The 21,774-nt window shown below is 37.8% G+C and overlaps 2 protein-coding genes across 2 annotated transcripts; one reads left to right on the top strand and one right to left on the bottom strand.

Moving 5' to 3' along the window:
* The first annotated feature begins 1,961 nt into the window (after positions 1-1,961).
* On the top strand, positions 1,962-3,808 carry LOC141405874 (spermine oxidase-like). Its single transcript, XM_073990719.1, has one exon. It carries the CDS (start codon positions 2,111-2,113, stop codon positions 3,791-3,793), a length of 1,683 nt encoding a protein of 560 aa, XP_073846820.1. The 5' UTR covers positions 1,962-2,110; the 3' UTR covers positions 3,794-3,808.
* On the bottom strand, positions 3,800-21,748 carry pyd3 (beta-ureidopropionase pyd3). Its single transcript, XM_073990720.1, has 4 exons — positions 21,552-21,748; positions 7,813-8,075; positions 7,117-7,736; positions 3,800-4,043 (listed from the first exon to the last, which is right to left on the bottom strand). Exons 1-4 carry the CDS (start codon positions 21,653-21,655, stop codon positions 3,873-3,875), a joined length of 1,158 nt encoding a protein of 385 aa, XP_073846821.1. The 5' UTR covers positions 21,656-21,748; the 3' UTR covers positions 3,800-3,872.
* Between the last annotated feature and the right edge of the window lie 26 nt (positions 21,749-21,774).

The following is a 21,774-nucleotide window of genomic DNA, read 5'->3' as shown; positions in this document are numbered from 1 at the left end:
TTTTCACACTCCCGCTTTTCCATCTCTCTCTTTTTCCTGCGGAAAAGACGTTTCTCCTCTCTCCTTTTCTCCCCGTATCTCTCTCGTGCGCTACGCGTTGCTACGGATTGTAAAGTAGCCCTATATGCCGCATTTTTCTCTTCGGTGGCAGCACGACACTCCTCATCATACCATGGATTCCGTGGTGGAGGTCTCTGGTATCCAAGTATGGATTTTGCGGCTGTTTGCATGGAGTGGGCAATGCTTTGCCATTGCGCTGATATGTTATCGGGATGAGGAGTGCTTTGATTAAGCAATTGGGCTAGTTGAGTGGAATATGCTGTGGCTATCTGTTGTGATTGCAGCTTACCGATGTCTGACTTTCGTGTTGTGTCTGTTCGTACTTTGTTTGCTACGTTAAAGCGGGTGCGTACCTTTGCTGCAACAAGGTAGTGGTCCGAATCAATGTTTGAGCCTCGGAACGATCGTACATCCAACACGCTCGATGAATGTCTTCCATCTATCACAACATGATCAATTTGGTTTCTTGTTTTCTGATCTGGAGACAGCCAGGTGCCCTTATAAATATCGAGATGATTAAATCTGGTACTGCTAACTACCATGTTTTTTGCAGCTGCAAAGTCTATCAGCATCATACCATTGTCAGATGTTTCACTGTGGAGACTGAATTTCCCGACTGATATTCTCCTTTCCAATTTTGGCATTAAAATCGCCTAGAATGATTTTAATGTCATGGGCAGGGCAACGGTCATATGTTTCTTCTAAGCGCTCGTAAAATATATCTTTGGTCTGTTCGTCCTTTTCTTCTGTGGGAGTATGAGCGCAAATAAAGTTGATGTTGAAGAATTTAGCTTTTATTCGAATTGCAGCAAGTCTTTCATTCACTGGGGTGAAGCTGGATATCAGATGTTTTAGTCTCCGACTAACTACGAATCCAAAACCAAACTCATGCTTTACGTCATGGCAGCTATAATACAGTGCGTCACCTTTAGGTGTTGTTGTGACGTCTTTCCCAATCCATCGTATTTCCTGTATGGCAGAATATCGGTCTTGTACTTTTCAAGTACGTCTGCCAATGCGAAGACTGCACTTTCTCTATAAAGAGTGCTAACATTCCAGGTGCAGATTCGCAATTTTTTTTGTTTTTCTTTTCTTTTGTTTTTTCATAGTAGGCTGTTTTTTCTAGGGGAGGGTTACTAACCCGACGCCCAAACCCAAGTTTTTAACGTTCTTATGGGTGAACGCGCGCTCATGTTAGCTCACTACCTTTAACGGGTGTTAAAGGCAGTTCCCCAGGTGACACCACGGGGAGGTCAGTGTCCACTTGGGATGAAAGAGGGGCCAAGATAAATCCTGGGCTTTGCCATGTTAAAATCGGTCAGGACCGTTGCTTGGCATCTTCCATCCCCTACGTCACCCAGTGATACAAAACTACTCTATTAAAAATGTCAATATATGTAGGTCCATGTTTCGGTATAGTCCCCATATAACAGTACCTCCCGATTTTCGTTATTTTGAGGATTTTATTTACATTTTTGACAGATACACCTGCAATTTGACGTTTGAGGCTCTACCAAAAATTGTCAACATAGGTCCCGGCTGGATTTTATCTATATTTTATGACCGAACTACCTTTTTAGGTTCCCAGTGGTCACAAAATTTCTCAACCCCCATATAACGGTACCTCATTTCGTTTCGTTGTTTTTAGGGTTTTTAGCTAAATTGTTTACCGAACTACCTGTTATTTGGCATTTGAGGTTCCCAATGGCCACAATATGTCTCCACCAAAAATTGTCAACACAGGTCCACACTTTCATATAGCCCCAAATAAAGATGGCGTCCGATTGAAGAAATTTTTGATGCATTTTCTGACCTTAGATAGGCATTTGGGTTTCCTTGGTTACAAAATATCTGTATTTAAAATTGTGGACAGGAAGGAAAATTAAATGTGTGGAGGGTATAAAAAGTTTTTTTAAATTCATTTTTAATTTGTTTCAAACTTAAGTCAACATTTCTTTCAAAAATTGATCCGACCTCATACGACAAGAAAATGTAAATAACAAATTAACCGTTAAAAATTTAACGCTCTAATCTTCGATCCCTTCGAAAAATGTGCTTTCGCACTTTGGTGCAAAAATATTTTCACAAAAAGAAGAAATATCAAAATGGATTAACACATCTTATGCCCAACGAATCCTTTTTTAGCATTGGAAGTTCATTGATTGCGGCAAAAAGTAGTTTATTGCCACCCGGGACAGTTCCCTCCGATCCCAGAATAATTATTATTGGTGCTGGGGCAGCTGGTTTGTCATGTGCCACAAAACTCATGGAATTTGGTTTCGATAATCTATTAATTCTCGAGGCAGAGAATCGTATTGGTGGTCGAATATTTACTCAACAGTTTGGTGATAATGTCATTGATTTGGGTGCCCAATGGGTCCATGGTGAGAAGGGCAATGTTGTCTATGAAATGGTACAAAAACGGAATTGTCTGGAATCAACTGGAGAGATCTACAAGACATTTGAGTGTATACGTTCGAATGGTGAAGTGGTGCCGAAGGAAACAACTGATCGTCTGAAAGAGATATTGAGTAGAATTTTGGAAAATCATGCTAATGATTTGTGTAATTTTGACGGGTCATTTGGTGATTTTCTCAATGAACGTTTTGAAGAGGCCCTTAAGGAGTTAGCAAGGAAAAATATCGTCGATCAAGAAATGGCGTGGGAATTCTTTGAAAATTTCAAAAAAATAGAAAGCTCCGAAAGTGCCTCTGGCATGGATGAAGTTTCGGCCAAAGGTTTCCATGAATATTGGCAATGTCCGGGAGATTATCTTTTGAATTGGAAAGACAAGGGATATGTTCGATTTCTGCACATGTTAATGGGTTCCAGTGAGGAACGACATTTTGGCGAATTGGAAGAGCATATCAAATTCAACTGCCCCGTTGATCACATTCAATGGAATCTTAAGAATGGCAAGGCAATTGTACGCTGTGCAAAGGGATTACATGAATATGAAGCAGATCATGTCATTATAACGGTATCTCTGGGTGTGCTTAAAGAAAAACTGGACTCTATGTTCCATCCCCCGCTACCAATACAAAAGAAGTTGGCCATTGTGGGTTTGGGTTATGGTAGTGTTGGGAAAATATTTATAGAATTCCCCTTACGTTTCTGGCCCTCAAACTGGTATGGTTTTACAATGTTGTGGCTTAAGAAAGACCTGGAGGAGCTGCAGCGAACTCCGTACAATTGGGTGGAAGAGATTTTTGGTTTCTATTGTGTGAATTATCAGCCTAGAGTACTCTTGGCCTGGATTGTGGGTTCTTATGTTTTGAAGTTGGAACGAATGTCTGAAGACCAAGTGAAAGAGGGCTGCATGTATTTGCTGAGACGTTTTCTTTGGAAATGGGAAGTGCCCGAACCGGTGAATATACAAATAAGTCGTTGGCAATCAAATCCAAATTTCCTGGGTGCCTATTCCTTTCGTTCCTTATCAAGTGAACAGTTGAATGTTACGGCAATGCAGTTGGCCCAACCCTTGACAATTTTAATACCTGAAATTGTGGGCGGCAAAAGCTGTTCTTCAACATCGATTTTAAGTCATTATCCGGGTTTAAATGAACAAAAAACAGGTACAGCTGTCACCACCATATGTTCGAAAAATGTTAAACCTATTTTGCAATTTGCCGGTGAGGCGACCAGCCGACATTATTTTTCCACTGTACACGGAGCTGTGGAATCGGGTTATAGAGAAGCCAATCGTATTATTAATTATTATAGTAATGAATAAATTAAATTTATTTTTTTATTTTTTATTTTATAACAAAATTTATAGTTTATTATTAAAAATTACTTAATCTATATCAGAATTATTCTCTAATAATTTGTGGCTTAAAATCTAATTGAGAGGCACGTTTGAATGACTCGGCATACATGTCGAGCCGTTGGGTCATACGGAATGTCCAGAAATCCTTAATTTGACGACACAAATTTAAATCAACCTCGGTTATAAGCAAGCCATCTTGATCACGCGAGAGGCTCTGAAAAGAAAAAGACAAAATTATTGGAATAAATAAAAATATAATCAATGAATTGAAATATAAAGTATATATGTATATATATTCTTGATCAGGATAAAAATCTGAGTTTATCTAGCTTTGTCCGCCTGTTATAATCACTCCTGCGTCCACAATAATTGAGCCGTAATGCTATATTTCTGAACTCGAATGTATTTTTTTCATAGGCAGGTCATATGGGCTAGATCGTCCCACATTTTTGGTATAGCCCCCATATAACGGTAATTTAACATTCGAGGTTCTTAGTGGACACCACACTTCTCCACCAAAAATTGTCAAAATAGATCCATGTTTTGGCACCATGGTACCATGGTATAGCCAGCCTGTTAGTCGTCCCAACACTTATCCACCGAAAATTGTCAACATAGGTCCATATTTAGGTATAACCCCCAGATTACGATACCTCCCGATTTTAGGTATTTTGAAAATATTAGCTAAAGTTTTTGACCGAACTAGCTGTAATTTGACGTTTGAGATTTCCAGTGGTCACAAAACCTATTTACAAAAAATGTTCAACGTAGGTCCATGTTTTTGGTATCGTCCCAATATAACGGTACCTCCCGATTTTCGGTGTCTTGAGGGGTTTCGTTACATTTTTTGTTTAGTAACATTTCCTTGCCCTATAGAAATTTAGACGGCTACTACTCAGGTTTGTCGTGGCAGCTGACTCTCCTCAGCTGCGCTAGATGGGGGATGTTCTCCGTTGACCGCATTCACGCGATAGTTGTTTATGATTCTTCCAGATCATTGTCTCCTCATATAGATGGTCCACTGAAGATATGAGAAGGCACCCTGTTGCAGTTTTCAGGGCGGCATTCTGACAGGTTTGGACAATTTTCCATCGCGTTGCACTTATATTCGCGTACAATATTGACTCCCCATAGTGGGATGAGTATTTGTGAAGCCTCAAGGGTCTTTGCTACGGGCAACAAAAGCAAAATCGGTGTATACGATTCACATTTGCTGGCATCCTTGCCCGACTTCATGGGCGGGGCCACCCTGCCCATTTTGCAGACTTCGTGAACGATGTGGGTCGCTAGTGACAGGAGGAGAACCTTGCTGAGATACTCGACTCCCGGCTCATACAGCTGTTTCAACTGCAGATTTCATCAGGACTCAACGCTTTGGATGTTTTAGCGTTCCTGATAGTATGCGCAACATCATTCATTGAAAATTGTCAGGGTTCATCCGCGACAGGAAGAGATTTAATGCGTCGTAGTATTCTCTTCGACCTGTCCATCCCGGCGTGCTTGTCGATAAAAATAACTTGCGGCCCTCTTCGTCGCCAAACGTGACTGAGGTCTTATTTTCCTTCTTTCTAGGGTTCGAGATTGACTTAACCGTTGCCCACAATGTATTTATTCCGGCTCCAATATTGCTCCAACACTTCAGATGATTTAACCATTTGTTCAATGTCAGCTCCCTGTCTCTGAGATCACGGGTTTGACACGATGAAGCTCATCACCCTCAATGGCTAATCCCGTCGCCTCTACTGGGAAATTTGGTCTCACTTCGGGTATTCGACCAGCAGGTATATAGCGAGCGGCTGCAGCAGTGATGATCTTTTCTGCTGCCCGAACATTAGAAGGGTTGGGCAGATCTCTGAAGAGGTGATCAGTGAAGTGTCTGAAACTATGCCAATTAGCTCTCCATGATTGATGAAAGTACGGCTTTCAGAGGTGATTAAATTAGGATGTCTGATGATGGAGACATTTATGGGGAGATGTTTTGACCCAAGAAAAACGACGGGTTATCAGGTGACGTCATTTGTCAGACCAGGTGACACGATGGATATGTCTGGCGATATGTGAAACTCTCCGTTTATTCTGGTAGGGACGACTTCATTGACCTTACAAAACGTAGAGCTATCTATCTGCTCACCCAGTTTCCAAAAGCGGGCTAAGTTGGACCTATAACTTGGAGTACATATCAACGGGATGTCTACGTTCAACAACTCTACCTCGGCAGTTCCACACCTAACTGCTACCCCCATATTTTCCATTTACGGGTCATTATGAGCAGGATCAAGGGAGGTAAGACTGTATTGAACAGATTGGTGTAACAGGAAGGCTAATTCCTCACCTCCATTTCCTGTGCGATACTTCCTCAGAACGTTGTAACCATCACAGCGCTTTTAGCTGCAGTTTTTGTTAAGCTTTGTTTCATGCACCGCCGCGACTATAATATTCTTCCGACTCATAAAGTCCACTATTTCCTCAATTTTATCTGCTGGGGGACTGCGGGGCAGTCGCGTAATGTGACTAGGGGCTGTGTTCAAGCAGCAACATAGTCCCGGTCGTAGTCCCGTAGATGCACTTAAAGTTTTCCTTCGTCCTAGTACGAACCAAAAGAATTCGGGGCAGGAATTCCGGGATATACTGCTTCCAAAACAGAAAAACGCTACAGATATGTGTGCTCTGAGGTGGGTGCCGCTGGCCGGAACGCGGGTGTTGTTTGTGACTCGGCTCTTAAAGCTCTCATGTCATGTACCATACACTTGCAAGCTATTCTTGCTTGCAGAAATGCATTGTGTGATATATGAAATATCGTTAAACTTTGGTGGATACCAGGACAGAGTAATACAAGGGGAAACGAATTAGCAAATAAGCTTGCGTCGATATTTTACCAATTAAAGAATCGGTTAAACCACCTATGTGCAAACTTCGCGCCATCTATGTTTGAGAAGGCGCGCACCGCAAACTTATAAAAACAGAATGTAGGATATCAAAGCAATCCGGCCTGCATTTTCCCAATGTAAAATATGTTCCGTTCTCTCACTAGATATGTTAGGGATGCATATCACTGTGGGATCTATTACGGGTCACCGTGGGATTAGATCTCTAACTTAAAAATGGGATGGAAGTGGCGCCGATTAATGTAGATTATGCGGAGATGCAGAAAAGATAGAGACGGTCGAGCATATACTTTGGAGCACAAGAAGACACGCATAATTAAACCTAAGCTACAAAAAATGTCACAACTACCCGAGACATGTTCTTTTGCTTGTTTATCTTAACCTATACTTATATGTACTTACCGGTGTTCTAGAACCATCTGGTGCCGCAACATAACTGGAACCATAAAACGGACCGAATACCTTATGTGCCGGTTTACCATCACCCGATGTATATTCGTTGGGGAATTCTTCATTGCCCACCCGATTAATGGCCACAGTGAAATAACTATTTGCAATAGCAGCATTGCGAGCCTCAATCGACCACAAAGGTTCACTCAAAGCACCCACAGTTGCGGAGGGATTAAATACTATTTCAGCACCATTTAAACCGAACATCATCCAATTTTGTGGATGGTGACGACCATAACAAATATTGATGGCAATTTTACCAAATTCTGTTTCAAAGACCGGATGTCCAGTATTACCCTCCATATAATAGGTGGATTCATTGAAATCACCAACACGTGGAATGTGATTTTTACGATGTTTACCCATATAACGGCCATGATTGGATATAACAACCGATGTGTTCCAAATTGTTTCGCCATGTTCAACATCACGCTCCAGTATGGATGAAATTATGACCATATTGTAGGCTTTGGCCAATTCTTGTAGCATTTTTGTGGTGGGACCCGTTTCTGCTTCTTCGGCAAAATCACACCAGGGGAATTTTTCACGAGTACAAAAAGCAAAGGGCATGGCTAGGGAGAGGTAAGGAAGAAGATACATAAGTTTGTTTTTTTTTTTTTGATGTTTTGAATCTTTTTGAAAACTTACTCCAAGCCTCCTGCATACAGACAATATTTACACCAGCTGCTGCTGCGGCCTTTATTATGTTGGTTATTTTCTTCCATATGGCTTCACGTTGTTTTTCTAGCGGAGCTGTTGTGGGCAGCACAATTGAATTTTGTATGGCACCGATTTTAACAAGACGTGGTTTACGCATTTGTTCCTCCTTGGCGGTAATGCGATATCCTTTGATTTCAAATCCATGTTCTGCGGCAATATTTTTGGCTTCTTCAGGTAGTTCAATAACATTGCTGAAAATGATGATCGCACATAATTGGTTAATTAGAAATACGATTTGGAAAGAGTAATTTAAACTTTGACATATTGGCATTTAAAACTATAAGCGAGATATCCCGAACCTTAATTATTCCGGATTGAACCTAAGAAATATTTCATACTATTTCTTGAGCATACGACACAGCGCAATCGATAAATAATAGAACACGGTTAAAAGTGGTCCATCGGAAAGTGTCATTACTTACGGCTAAAATGACTCTTTGTAAGAAATCGAAAGCGGTTCTTTATCTACGAGAAGATACCAATGGTAGTTTTTGTAGACAATCTGATGGAAGTTTTCATGAACGAGCTGAAGGGAGTCTTTAAAGGCGAGCTGAAGGAGTCTTTATAGACGAGTTGAAGGGAGTCTTTATAGACGAGCTGAAGGGAGTCTTAATAGACGAGCTGAAGGGAGTCTTTATAGACGAGCTGAATGGAGTATCTACAGACGAGTAGAAGCGAGTCCCTATAGACGAGACCTGATTAAGATCAAATTTCCAAGCAGAAGCGACGGGACTAGCATATGAACGTGATGAGCTTAGTCGTGCGAACCTCGAAAACCCAAGAGTTAGAGGACCTACTCTTGATGTCGAATCCGGGAAAAAGGATGATATAACGGCTGTTACCTTCAACGACGTGGCTGTAACATATCCGAAGAGGTGCGCCTGTTATTTTGACAGGATGAACCCGCAGTGGAGTATTTAACAAGTGCAATCGATCTATCTTTACCCAACTACTGAAGCCAGGCAAGGTTGCCAGAAGAGGTGAATCGTACTGACCGATTTCCTTCCTGTCGCCAGTTGCAAAGATTCTGGAGGCACTACTCTTTCCCACGATGAGAAGTTTTTTTTTCCAGTTGCCAAACAACAGCATGGATTCCGGAAAATACACTGTACCACAACAGCATTACATTCCATATCCATTGATATCAGTCGAGGATGGTTCATGGCGGCTCTTGGCCTATCGAAGGCCTTCGATCGTCAAACATGCCAAGCTGTTCGAGGATATAGGGAAGATTGCCCTTCAGCCGTGTTTGAGAAGTTGGATAATGTGTTGGATGCATGTGTGGACGCCAGTCGTTTGTCAGAAACAAGAGGTCGAAGACCCATATAGTGATGTAGTGTGTTCCGCAAGGCGGAGTGATATCTCCGGAACTGTTCAACTTCTACCTTTTTGAAATACCAAACCCACCAGACGGCATAGAGATCGTAGTATATGCAGATGATTGTACAATCTTAGTGTCGGGCCGATGACATAAATTTGTGATAGTTTAAATATCTACATGATAAACCATTGTGTTGCCTGGCCAGGGATTCGAGCCCACGACCTTCAGCGTGCAATGCGGGTGTGCCTACCATTGCATCACAGTGGCACCCGACGTTCAATACCATGTTTAAATCGTACGCGCAAGCCACAGCTATTTGCGATATGGTCAGAAGTCGCTGGCCGCAGCACTTACAAACAAAATCTTATTGTGCCCAGAATCCCGCCCTGACGACTGCTCAAGGGTGCCTCCTCATAATATCAGTTGACGACCCATTTTCACGAGGAGACGAAGGTTTAACAGGTGAATCAGCACAATAGAATGTTGTGGATGGATTACCTGCGTGGGTGTTATCGCAGTGGGCATCCCTGTCACGATTTATTGGACAGGCTTCCCAAACCCTGGCACGTCAGGAGAGATCTTCATGATATAGAGAGAGGCCCAAACGTACAAACTGGAACCTCTAGACCAAAGAGCCTATCAGCAGGCTTGGATAGCATTCACACACAGTTTCGCAAGCAGTACGGAGATACATTGTGAATTCCGTACATGGAGTCCACCCCTCACCCATCGCAGCAGAAGAACGCCAGCCGCCAAGATAAACACGAGTGGGTTTAGTCTAGTTAATATTCGGACAATGCAGCCACCTTCAAATCATATTGGTCCATAATTGAAGCCACGACAGATAGAAGGCCTTCTATAGGTCATCTATAGATGGAATATCTTCTCGTAAAGATATTCTACATCCTTGTGAGCTCCGAAAAGTCTTCTATAAATATAAGAAATTTCCTCTTAAAGGTCCTCTGAAAGGACGTTTACACGACTCGCTGCATTTATTTTTGAGTTTGAGTCTAAGTAGGGAAGCCTGACAATACCAAAATGATATACGTAAGCCTGAAGCAGCCATGTTCGGAGAGAAATTGGTTGAGATAAAAATTTAGATATTTATGCCAAGTACCCGTATTTGGCATCAGAAAATAGGTCTATCTCTTTTTTGTAGATGTTGACCACCTATTATACCATTCGATACGTCTTCTAGTCACGTCGGATTCCTGTGAGTTTTATGAATTGAATGTGAATTCAGATTTGTTTCTCTAGGATATACATACATAGCAGTGAAGACCAAAACGATGTAAGTAGGACCTGAAGCAACCATGTCCTGAGTGAAATATAAATGAAGATAGATATCTATGTCGCCTTTTTCATCACGTATCCATCTATCTTTTGTAAATGCTGATCACATATTTTGCCATTCGATAATGCTCCGTCTTGTTGTGACGTCGGATTCATTTCGGGTTTCCTGTGAGTTTCATGAGTTGAATATGACATCAGATTCTTACGCTAGGAAGCAATCTTTGCATAGTACATGGCGTACCTCAAGGGTTGTGCTCAAAATGGTGCTGCGTAAAGAATAATATTTTTAATTACTTCTGCTAAAATGTTTCTCCTTAAGCATATCGTTCCTCTTGTGTTCGGCATAATACGGCACAAGTTTTTACGGCTTTTACATTCGTGTAATCTAAATAATCCTCAAAAGACAGACGATTGTGTATTATAACACCGAGGTAATACTTTCTACGACTTGTAATTAAGACTGCTTCCAATTGTGATCGGCTAAGGGCAGGCCTTGTGACTTCTCCTGAGACAGTTAATGTTTCTTCGATTCTTCTTGTTAGCTTTCCCTGGAAGTTTAAACTTTAAGACACCATCATGCATCACGTTCCACAGTAGTGGTTCAAGAACAGATTCTTGTGGTCATGTTGTTCGATATTCCTCAGTTTCATTATAAGAATTCTGTTGCGGTTATCACTAATCTTTGACTTTTCTTTTAGTGAGAAGTTTCATCAAGACCTGAATTGAATTTCTAGACGGCATGATTTATCTCCGCTGGTGTAACAGGGGTAGACAAAATGTCTGCTATGCAGTAGGGTCTTTAAAGGGATTCAATAAAAGTCTTCTATAAATAGAATGCCTCCTTCTAAAGATCTTCTATACAGAGCAAACTTCCTAAAACATTTTAAAGGCCTTGTATACATAGAAACTCTCGTCGCAATGATTTTCTATATATACATATACATATGTAGGTCTTCTACAGTTAGAAGACCTCCTAAAGGTCTGCCCCATATTGAAGATCCCAAGGAAAGTTTTATATACAGAAGCTGAAGGGGGTCTTTATGTATGGAGTATTTTTGGATGTTATAAAATATGATTGTTTTAGTGATATTCATTAGATTTTTTCTTTATTGAAATATTTACATTTCATTATGCCTCAGCGCCTGTTGGCTTTTTAGAGGCAAAACATGTTTTACATCAAACCCGTTCGTTGGTATTGATATGGTTACGAAGTTTTTCGGCAAATCACACACACGCGACCCGAACGCAAAGTAAGAGAGCAAATGTTTTGATTTTTTTACTCCAGTCTTGTACTGAATGTCATGCAAGCAGGTTGATGCCGCTTTATTTTTTTTTTTTGGGTACACTGAAAATATTTTGCAGTTGTACAGCAAATATGTGGAGGGAAGAATTTGAAAATGATTTTATGTTTTGTATTAATATTTTTAATGACGCAGAATGCCTCGTCTGCAATGCAACAATAAAAAATGTATATCCACTATGTTTGGCTCTGAACGCTAACACCCCGTGACAACTTTTTTCCTGTGTTTTTCATTTCATACTCAATATGAAAATCATCACCTTGTTCTGTTCTGTCAGTGTAATTTTACCCACACATAAACAATTTAAGCGCTCGCTCTTCTTGGTCGGCTATGTTTTACATGATGGCCAGGGATGCCAGATAAGTTTGGTCGAAAATCGGCACTTTTCAGGTGCCAAAATCGGCAAAATCGGCAAAAAATTTTCAAAATCGGCAAAAAATCGGCAATTTAAAAAACATTTATTTCAGTTCAAATTATCGCTTTATTTAATAAGTATAAGTTTAAAAAATAACATTTTAAGTACAACAAAACAATTAACAATTCACAATAATTCAAAATATGTATGAAAATAAATGGTTTTACCATATGCATATGTACTATATATTTATAAGTACGTGTATATACAAAACGTATGCAAATATTGTCTTAAAAGGATAATTAATAAGGTGATTGTTTTTATACCCTCAGCATTTATGCTAACGAGGGTATATAAACTATATGGTTTTAGACCCCAAGTATGTTTGGACGAAATGTGTTTCAGACAATTTGGAGTCGCCCGTCTGTCTGTCTGGCTGACTGGTGTGCACGATAACTCTCGAACGGATGAGCAGATTTTTTCCAAAGATTGGCTTTCGTAATATTTTGTCCAAACTTAGTTTAAGTTCGAAGATTCTCGAATTCCAAAAGTTATACGATGACCCACTGAAATGACTAGTGGGCGCGATATCTATCCATTCCTTTAAGTACCACCTCCACATCACTTTTGAATTTAAATTTTAATCCACATTTTTCGGCAAGTTCAAATGTCTAAAAATGGCCCCAAATTCTGAAAAAGACCTTAAAAACATTCGATCTGTCCGAAGAAGAATGTTTCAATTCACATAGGCTGAGGGTATACCTCTGTCAGCGAAGCCGACTGACACTTTCATACTATTTGTATTGGCATTTTGAAATTTTGGTTTACAATTAAATTCAATTTCTGTAATAAATATTTTGTAATAAATATTTGTAACAAATCATTTTTAATGACAACATTATAACAGTTAGACTTATTTAATTTTAAGTAGTCTTTAGTAACTTATCGATTTCGGCACTTGTTTTTATTTAAATTTACTTGGCTAGAAACTCTTTCCACATTTGCTGAAGAATGTGGCAAGACTAAAATATGTTTAATAAATTTGTACAAAATAGGAAATAATGGTTTAGAATTTGCACATATTAATTCACACACTGTTTTCCAAAATTCTAGCAACTCTACGTTTTTATCTTTAAACAAATTTCTGAAATTTAAACGTAAAAGTTCGCGTGATACTTGCTTTTCGTTTATGTTTATAAAGAATTCGTATTCCTGTATAATGTCGAAAAATGAATCTTCTGTGCCATTTATTACAAAACTTTGATTTACTGAAGCTAGGCACTTAAGTTTATTTTCTAAATTAAACCGCTTCAAAATCTGACAACAAAGTTCAATGTAAAAGTTTGTGCAGTTTTTAATTATTTCCACTAACCCACTTTTCGACAATTTCGTTTATTGAACAATTTCCTTGGCGTATATACTGAAGTAGACGTTTTGGTAATCAAGAAAATTCAAACTGTTTTTATAACATGTTAAAAAAATTTATTATTATTAATCAAACTACTCTTGATGATATAGTTGTCTTTGTTATTGTACCAAATTAGTTCTAGCAACCACATTTTCATTTCATACAAAACGGAAATTTTATGTGAACAAGTTGCCTTAACTAAAAATCGGCATTTTAGGGGTAAAAATCGGCATTTCTATTTTTTTGGACTAAAAATCGGCAAAATGCCGATAAATCGGCAAATCTGGCATCGCTGATGATGGCAATCCTGAAATATTCAACCACTCTGTTTAACACTCTTGTAATACGCTCTTGCTCTCATTATTCTCGTGCATTCTTTGTATTGTTTCAATTCCATTTCATTCACAAACAAAACCAAAAATGACACATAATAGGAACAACAACAAAACTATTGTCAGCTAAATAAACAAATGCGCTTCACAGAACCACATACACACGTTATATATTTATTTTATATAAATTTTGTCTATTTCTAAACAAGTTGCCAGCTATACATACATATGTATAAGGTAGATGTTGTGTAGCAATCAATGGATGGCTGACAGTAATAAAACCCGGCAGATACAAAGAAAGAACAGATTTATTTTACGCTTTGAGGGGAAATGCTGAGAAAAATCCAGAAGACATGGAATGCTCGTTCCACAACAGCTGCGACAGTTGTATTTTTAAATAAAAACAAAATGATAATAATTGGTCTGTTCCTTTACTTCTGAAAATGGTAAAACCGGCAAAAGTAGTAAAAGTTGAAAACTGCTCCCATATGAATTGTATTGTGTCTGAAGTAAAGGAACGCTTTTCGAGTAAAAAGTTGTAAAACTTGAAGATTCTTGAACGTAAAGGAACAGGGCTAATGTTATGAAAGTTTTGTTGTTATAACTATAAACAAAAATGCAAAAGAAAATACAAAAAGACCTGCTAAATTTGCAAATGTTTATGATTATAATTTAGATCCCTGTGCTAATTATACCGGAGGTGGGGTGATTTTAGGAAGAAAAAAAAAATAGATTTAATATTTTGTGACGATGATGCGTAGTTTCTTTTCTTTTTCAAGCTAATGTGCAAACATAAATATTTTCAAATTTAGAGCACGATAAGAATGAATAGAAACCGTAAAGATTAGAAACAGAATATTGTTTGGAAGAAATGAACCAGATTAGCAATGCCGTCTGAAGTAGAGCCTTTCCATCTCAGTGGATATACAAAAACTATTTCCCATGAACATCCCAGAAGGGACAAGGGGAAATTCTTAGGTCATTAATAAAGGACGTAATTTGTATAACCGATTCCAAGCGAATTGCATAGCAACTTGTCCATCTTATCACCAAATCCATGTGGATTATATAGCAACTAATTATATCCAAAATGGGAAGAGTCAAGTAGCTGAGTTTCGAGGAAAGTGCCATAATCGTCGCCTACATATAAGGAATGTGGACTGTCAATTCATAGAATTGCTTAAAAATTCCCCGCACCAATGTGACCTGGAAAAGGGAACGCTACACAGCTATTTTTTGACTGAAAAAAGAAACTACTCTAGAAGATCTTGTATGGATATAACTTTTATTTTCAAGATCTTCGAAAGGAAGAATACTTTCTGAATCGTCCATATAGTCATGGAGATGGTAGAGTATTGATGTGGGGCACAATTTCATATTATAAAACAGCAGAACTTCAATTTATTTGAACCAATGAATGCGATATGAAATGAGTTCTTGAAACGGGTTTCCGGGAGGTGAGAAGAACTTTCACAGACCATGTTAGTAATTCAAATAATCTAATTTTATCCAAAATGGCAAGAGCCAAGTCGCTGAGTTTCGAGGAAAGAGCCATAATTGTCGCCTATAAGGAATGTGGACGGCCAATTCACCTAATTGCTAAAAAATTGCCGCACCAGTATGACGTGGAAAGGGGAACGCTACAGAGCTATTTTTTTTCGTTTAAAAAATAATAATTTGGAAGAATACTTTCTAAATCGTCCACATGGTCGTGGTGTAGCTATGGTGTGGGAAACAATTTCATATTATGAAACAGAGGAACGTCTATTTCTTCCATCCAAAATGAATGTGATATAGAAGTTCTGGAAAAGGCTTTCCGAAAGGTCAGAAGTACTTTCGCAGTCCTGGAATGGAAGCTTCTGAACGACAACACCCCGATTAATATAGCACGAGTCTTTAAATTGATCGCACAAGTAGATGTTGTGATTTGACCGCTATATTCTCTGGACTTAAACATCATGTATGTATGAGGATGGCTTGTTCGTAAAGTATAAGAGCATGGTAGACGGTATGGCTCAAAAAGTGAACTCATTGAAGGAATAAAAGAAGTTGAATAAACTATCTGAGTGAAGGTCCATTGTATTCCATGTAACTGTAAATGATTTGTAATGAAACAAAAATTGCACTTTTATTAGTATGCGTTAGATTTAGAACGCCGGACTTGACAAAATATCGTGGCAGGAAAAGAGAACCCGCTTTTGCTGGGAACCGATCCATCTCTTGGAACCAATGACGGATTTGAAAAGGAAAATTGTTTCAATAATTGGTACCGAATATGTAGAAGGCGATGATTCTGTTAAAGAAAATGTGCAACTGGAGGAGGTGCAATTAACATGCATAGGGCGCAGTCCTTCCACAATATACTACGTGGTGTTGACATGTAAAAAGCGCGGCCACCTTATGAAAATCTTAAGAAATATGCTCCGGGCTAAACATATGAGAAGAAACTGTTTATTTATACGTCTCCACATGCGGAAATATCCCACTGTAAGTGACGTAAAATTGGCTCTACGTTTGGAACAAGACTTGGTTTTACAATTTGCTGCGAGGGAACCATTAATTAGTGCAATGAGAATTCTGGAGAATTTGCCAAAACATACAAAAACATGGTCTTTAACTTCTGAAAAAGGGTTATATTCACTGATGAGTCCAACATTTATATAAAAGACTCAGATGGACGGGTTAAAATATGGCCACTATATTCTCCGGACTTAATCATCATGTATGCATCGGGATGGCTTGTTCGTAAAGTATAACAGTCTGGTAGACGGTATGGTTCCAAAAGGGAACTTATTGAAGGAATAAAAGAAGTTTAATAAACTGTCTCAGTAAAGGTCCATTGCATTCCACGTAAGTATAAATGCTTTGTATTAAAACAAAAATTGCACATTAATGAATATTTTCTTGTAGAATGGCTACAAAACGAAGTCGCGCTTCGAAAGAGTAAATTCGACATATGGTCGACGTAATGGCAGTTAATACGGAAATTTTTTGAAACTGAGCGGGTTAAGCCCTAATTTAATGACATTGACGGTGCAAAAAAGGATGCCAAAGAATGACAAACGGTGAGTAGTTACAACTATTAATTATCATGTTAGTGATTGATTTATTTATTTATATTTGAAGGTCTGGAAGAATTTAAAAAGCCGGATTTAAAAATATCTTGACAGGAAAAGACTGCATGCTCTTGCTGGAAATAGACCTATGGTGGATTTGGAAAAGAAATTGCGCAAGGATCCCACAGCAAGTGCCGTAAAATCGGTTCTAAGTTTGGAACAAGACTAGGATTAACGATACACAACAACCTGTGCGTAATTACATCAAAAATTTTGATTTACAAGCTGTTGTGCTGTAAGGAAACTATTTATAAGTGACACAAATAAGAGAATTCGAGCTCCGTTTACTAAGACATACAAAAACATGGACTTTGACTTCTGGAAAAGTGTTATATTCACAGATGAGTCCATATTTAATATATAAGTGTCAGATGAACTGGTGAAAATGTGGCCAAAATCTAATTCCAACCTTTTATCAGGGAGGAGGTTCAGGTTCAGGGATTGGCAATCTGCATATTATTGACAATGACAGCAAAGGATTATCTGAACATTTTGAACAGAAATATGAAGCAGAGAATTTTATCTTTCACCAAGTTCTAAATTCTAGTGCAGAAAAAAGAAGGTCGTGTGTCAATTAGGAAATATGAAGAAAGAGAGGAGTTGCAATCAAAGTTTTTAGAAGTAGTCAAAACAACACGCTTAATTATTCAAGGTTAAATGCAGTTAGTTAAGTCCAATGTACATATGCACATTAAATGATTTCGTTTTACGAAATCCTAGAAACAAATGAAGTGTATTTACATCTGTTTTTTTTTGCGTCATTTGCTTACGCACACAATCGCACATACACACGGATACAATAACACATACACACGCACACAATAATTTTAATTCCGAAAAATAAGAATTTCACAACACTAATGTTTAGCAAATAACTTGACTTAATTCAAAAATGAAAAAAAAAATAATTTTTGCAAGTTTTTTAAACATTTATTTACACTTTTGTCATCGTTTGAGTATTTTTGTTTTTCTACAACACACACAAACAAACAAAGACATCATAAAACAGTTGCATTTTTTGGTAGTTTATGACGAAAAAGCAGGGTTGCGTATAATAGTATGGTGTTTTCGTGCGTTGTTTAGAATAAATGACGCAGCTATCGTCATTTAATTTTGTATGGTAAATGACGCAAAATGTTGCCTGTTTTAGCAAATAAATGACGAAACAGCTCTAAATGACGAAAAAGTTGCTAATGTAAATTGGACTTTAGTCTTTTATGCTAATTACAATATAATTCTTTACATACTTAGATGCTGATAGAATCTAATGCTGCGAGTAATGAAAACACCCGAATGATGACAGAATCTATCAAAACTAAGGCTCTGAAGGTATATGGTTCCTCTTTTAATAATTTAACAAATGTCATTACCAACGATTTAATTATAATTAAAATAATACTCATGACCATACAAGAAAACCCAATGACCTATTTATAGAAATACTGATTTTTTGCATAACAGATTCCGGATATTTCATATTTGAAGAGCAGCGAAAAAGACTTCCAATGGGATCGCCAGCGTCACCAATGGGATCGCCAGCGTGAGGTAGCAATGAAAGAATTATTGGACGATTCTATGTAAAAGCGGGCGACAAAGCCAAGATTATTAACTAAGTACACGGACGATATATTTTGCATAATAAAAAAACGAAAATACTGAAATCGAAAATACCTTTAGTATATTGAATTCATTTGACAAGAACATGAAGTTTACACACGAAATAGAAAACCATAATAAACTACCATATTTAGACGCAATGATATTAAGACAAGGCAACGAACTTAACAATTGACGAACTATTAAAACATGCCAATAGGGATAAAAACAATTGCTTTTATTTAATAAAACTACACAAAATGACATTTTACATTACCGAAAATATTGTACCTGTGACTACGGACTTATACGGCGTTTATATTATAGTTTTTTGCAGGGTTAACCTTCTTTATGAGGATTTGTTTGAAGTATATACAATGGAAATGACATTTGAAACCCAGACCCACTGGGTTAACCTTGTTATATATAAACGGCCTATTATGTACTTTCTCACATCCCCAAAACCGAAAAGCCGTGAAATTTCTATTTATTTCAATGAATTTTAGGTTAGGGTTTTTTAATCCGATAATACCGATAGACAAAACTATCTATCGATATTGAATTGTTAAAAAATAATCGATATTACCGATAGTGCCATAGAATTTTTGCCAGTTCTAGTTAGTAGATTCTTGCAGTTTTGGAACAGCCAAATGTTTCAAAATGCTAAAATCGAAAAATATGGTTAACAATTGGTCTGTTCCCGAATTTCAAGAATCTACTATAATGCACCATTTCGTAAATGGAAAAATTGCTATCGTAGTAAAAACTGTAGATTCTTGCAGGTTCTGACCAAATTTTAAACATCCTGAGTTTCGATAAAATGTGATAGTGAATCTGTCAAATTATTTAAACAAATATTCAGTTGCCTCGTATTATACCGATAATTTTTGTTGTTAATAATATTGAAATATTAAGAAATATACATAAAACACGTTGTATTTAACTCTGTCATTATACACTTTTCCGCGAAAATTGAAATACGTTCGTGGGTTTTGAAAGAATTTTTCAATACTCATTCTAAAACACATGTATAGGGAGAAAAATGTTTACACTCGGATAAAATGAAATGAATGTATAAAATGTCATATGAAATTTGACACTAACACTACAACCCAGTTCAGTCAGCTGGGTATTGCTGCTACCTTTTCTTGTTCTACCATGCGTAAAGTACATAAAATAAAGGGCTTCGGAAATGTTGTAAAGCGCAGAGAAGAATGCAGAAAGTGGTACAGAAAATTTTTAAGTCTACCATTAGCAAATCCGGAGCAAATTGAAGAGATGTTTTTAACACTTAAAAATGAATTAGAGAATTTTTCCCAAAACAATAAGGAAATTTTTAATACATTTCTGAAATACTTCGAAAACAGTGGATGAGAAAGGTATGACAAATTATTCTCGGTGGTGGTGAGCAGGATAAAGGGAATAAAAAATCGGCGGCCGATTTTTCATTCCCTTTGTTTATGACGAATAAAGACGGACGACACTGTGAAGAAGTCGGTGCGGAAAACGGTAAATGCAAATGTAATGAAAAATCGGCCGCCGATTTTTTATTCCCTTTATCCTGCTCACCACCACCGAGAATAATTTGTCATACCTTTCTCATCCACTGTTTTCGGCCGCCGATTTTTCATTACATTTGCATTTACCGTTTTCCGCACCGACTTCTTCACAGTGTCGTCCGTCTTTATTCGTCATAAACAAAGGGAATGAAAAATCGGCCGCCGATTTTTTATTCCCTTTATCCTGCTCACCACCACCGAGAATAATTTGTCATACCTTTCTCATCCACTGTTTTCGAAGTATTTCAGAAATGTATTAAAAATTTCCTTATTGTTTTGGGAAAAATTCTCTAATTCATTTTTAAGTGTTAAAAACATCTCTTCAATTTGCTCCGGATTTGCTAATGGTAGACTTAAAAATTATCTGTACCACTTTCTGCATTCTTCTCTGCGCTTTACAACATTTCCGAAGCCCCTGGAAACACGCATTCCAAAGCTTGTTTCAAAGCGACTTCATCTCCAATTCAATAGAACATCACAAAACAGCTTCTGAGTAAACTACTCACTAAATAACAGTTCTTTTCATCGAAATTTTAAGTTTTGATATTTTTAGACATTATGTCACTCCAAAAGTGTCATAATGTCTATGGACGTAGTGTCGCAAATTTTTAGACTTTATGACACTCCCAAATGTGTCATTATGTCCATGGACGCTACGACACTTTTTTTGGTGTCATAGCGTCCATGGACAATATGACCCTGGACGTTAGACATGAGGATGTCTCATATTCTGTTTCTTTGGCGCAAGTTTCGGCGGGTAATTTGAGTGTTTTGCCGAAAAAACGACGAATTCAAGAAAGTAAAAACTGTAAAATCAGTTGTCTTACCGAAAAACTCAACAAAGGCGTTATGACTCTATCTGAGTTCTTCGAAGCTATTATAAACAAGGAAAACGACATTGTTAATAATGGCAATCGGAGACTCAGGAGGATACAGAAACATCTCCGAGTCAACCTACAGAGGTCCTTAAATGTGTTATTTGTGTGCAGGAACCGAGAAATATTTTGCTTCAACCATGTAAACATTTCAAGATTTGTTCTTATTGTTTTGAAAAGTTAGATGCAAAGTCCAAAACAAATCGATCACCTTCGCTTTGCCCTTATTGCAGACAAATTGTTGAAACAAATTTAAAAATTTATCAATCAAATTATGAATTATGAATAACACTTTTATACCATATTTTTTTATTTTTAAAGTGTCATAAGGTCCATGGACATTATGACATTTGCAAAAGTGTCACAATGTCCATGGACGATATGACACTTTTTTTGGTGTCATAGCGTCCATGGACATTATGACCCTGGACGTTATGACATGCCACCTTACTTCTACCCCACTGTGAATTTTTTTTTGCTCTTTTATTTTATTCATTTCTGTTGCACTCACTCGTCTGATCTTCCATAAAGTATACGTTTCACTTCTTTCAATTCATCTGCGGGTATGTGCTTTTCCAGACATTCTTCTAAACTCTTAAAATTTATACTTGACATTTTTTAATTGTTGTGATGTGATTTTATAAAAAAAAAACTTTGTTCCCGTAACACAACGTCTTCACCGCTTGCCAGCTAAACTACGAATGTTTTTCTTGGGAGAATTGTCTTTTATTGTG

The sequence above is a fragment of the Musca autumnalis genome, unplaced genomic scaffold (genome assembly GCF_047663935.1).
Source record: "Musca autumnalis isolate F117 unplaced genomic scaffold, ASM4766393v1 scaffold_5, whole genome shotgun sequence".
Taxonomy (NCBI): domain Eukaryota; kingdom Metazoa; phylum Arthropoda; class Insecta; order Diptera; family Muscidae; genus Musca; species Musca autumnalis.
The sequence above is the reverse complement of the archived record's forward strand: the minus strand, read 5'-3'. Positions and strand labels throughout refer to the sequence as shown.

Bases quoted from the DNA above. Each gene is read 5' to 3' on its own strand.
- LOC141405874 (XM_073990719.1), top strand. From the start codon at position 2,111: ATGTGCTTTCGCACTTTGGTGCAAAAATATTTTCACAAAAAGAAGAAA.
- pyd3 (XM_073990720.1), bottom strand. From the start codon at position 21,655: ATGTCAAGTATAAATTTTAAGAGTTTAGAAGAATGTCTGGAAAAGCAC. The intron at 8,076-21,551 runs GTGAGTGCAACA...CATCATTTTCAG, and splicing joins CTTTATGGAAGATCAGACGA to CAATGTTATTGAACTACCTG. The intron at 7,737-7,812 runs GTAAGTTTTCAA...ACCTCTCCCTAG, and splicing joins CTGTATGCAGGAGGCTTGGA to CCATGCCCTTTGCTTTTTGT.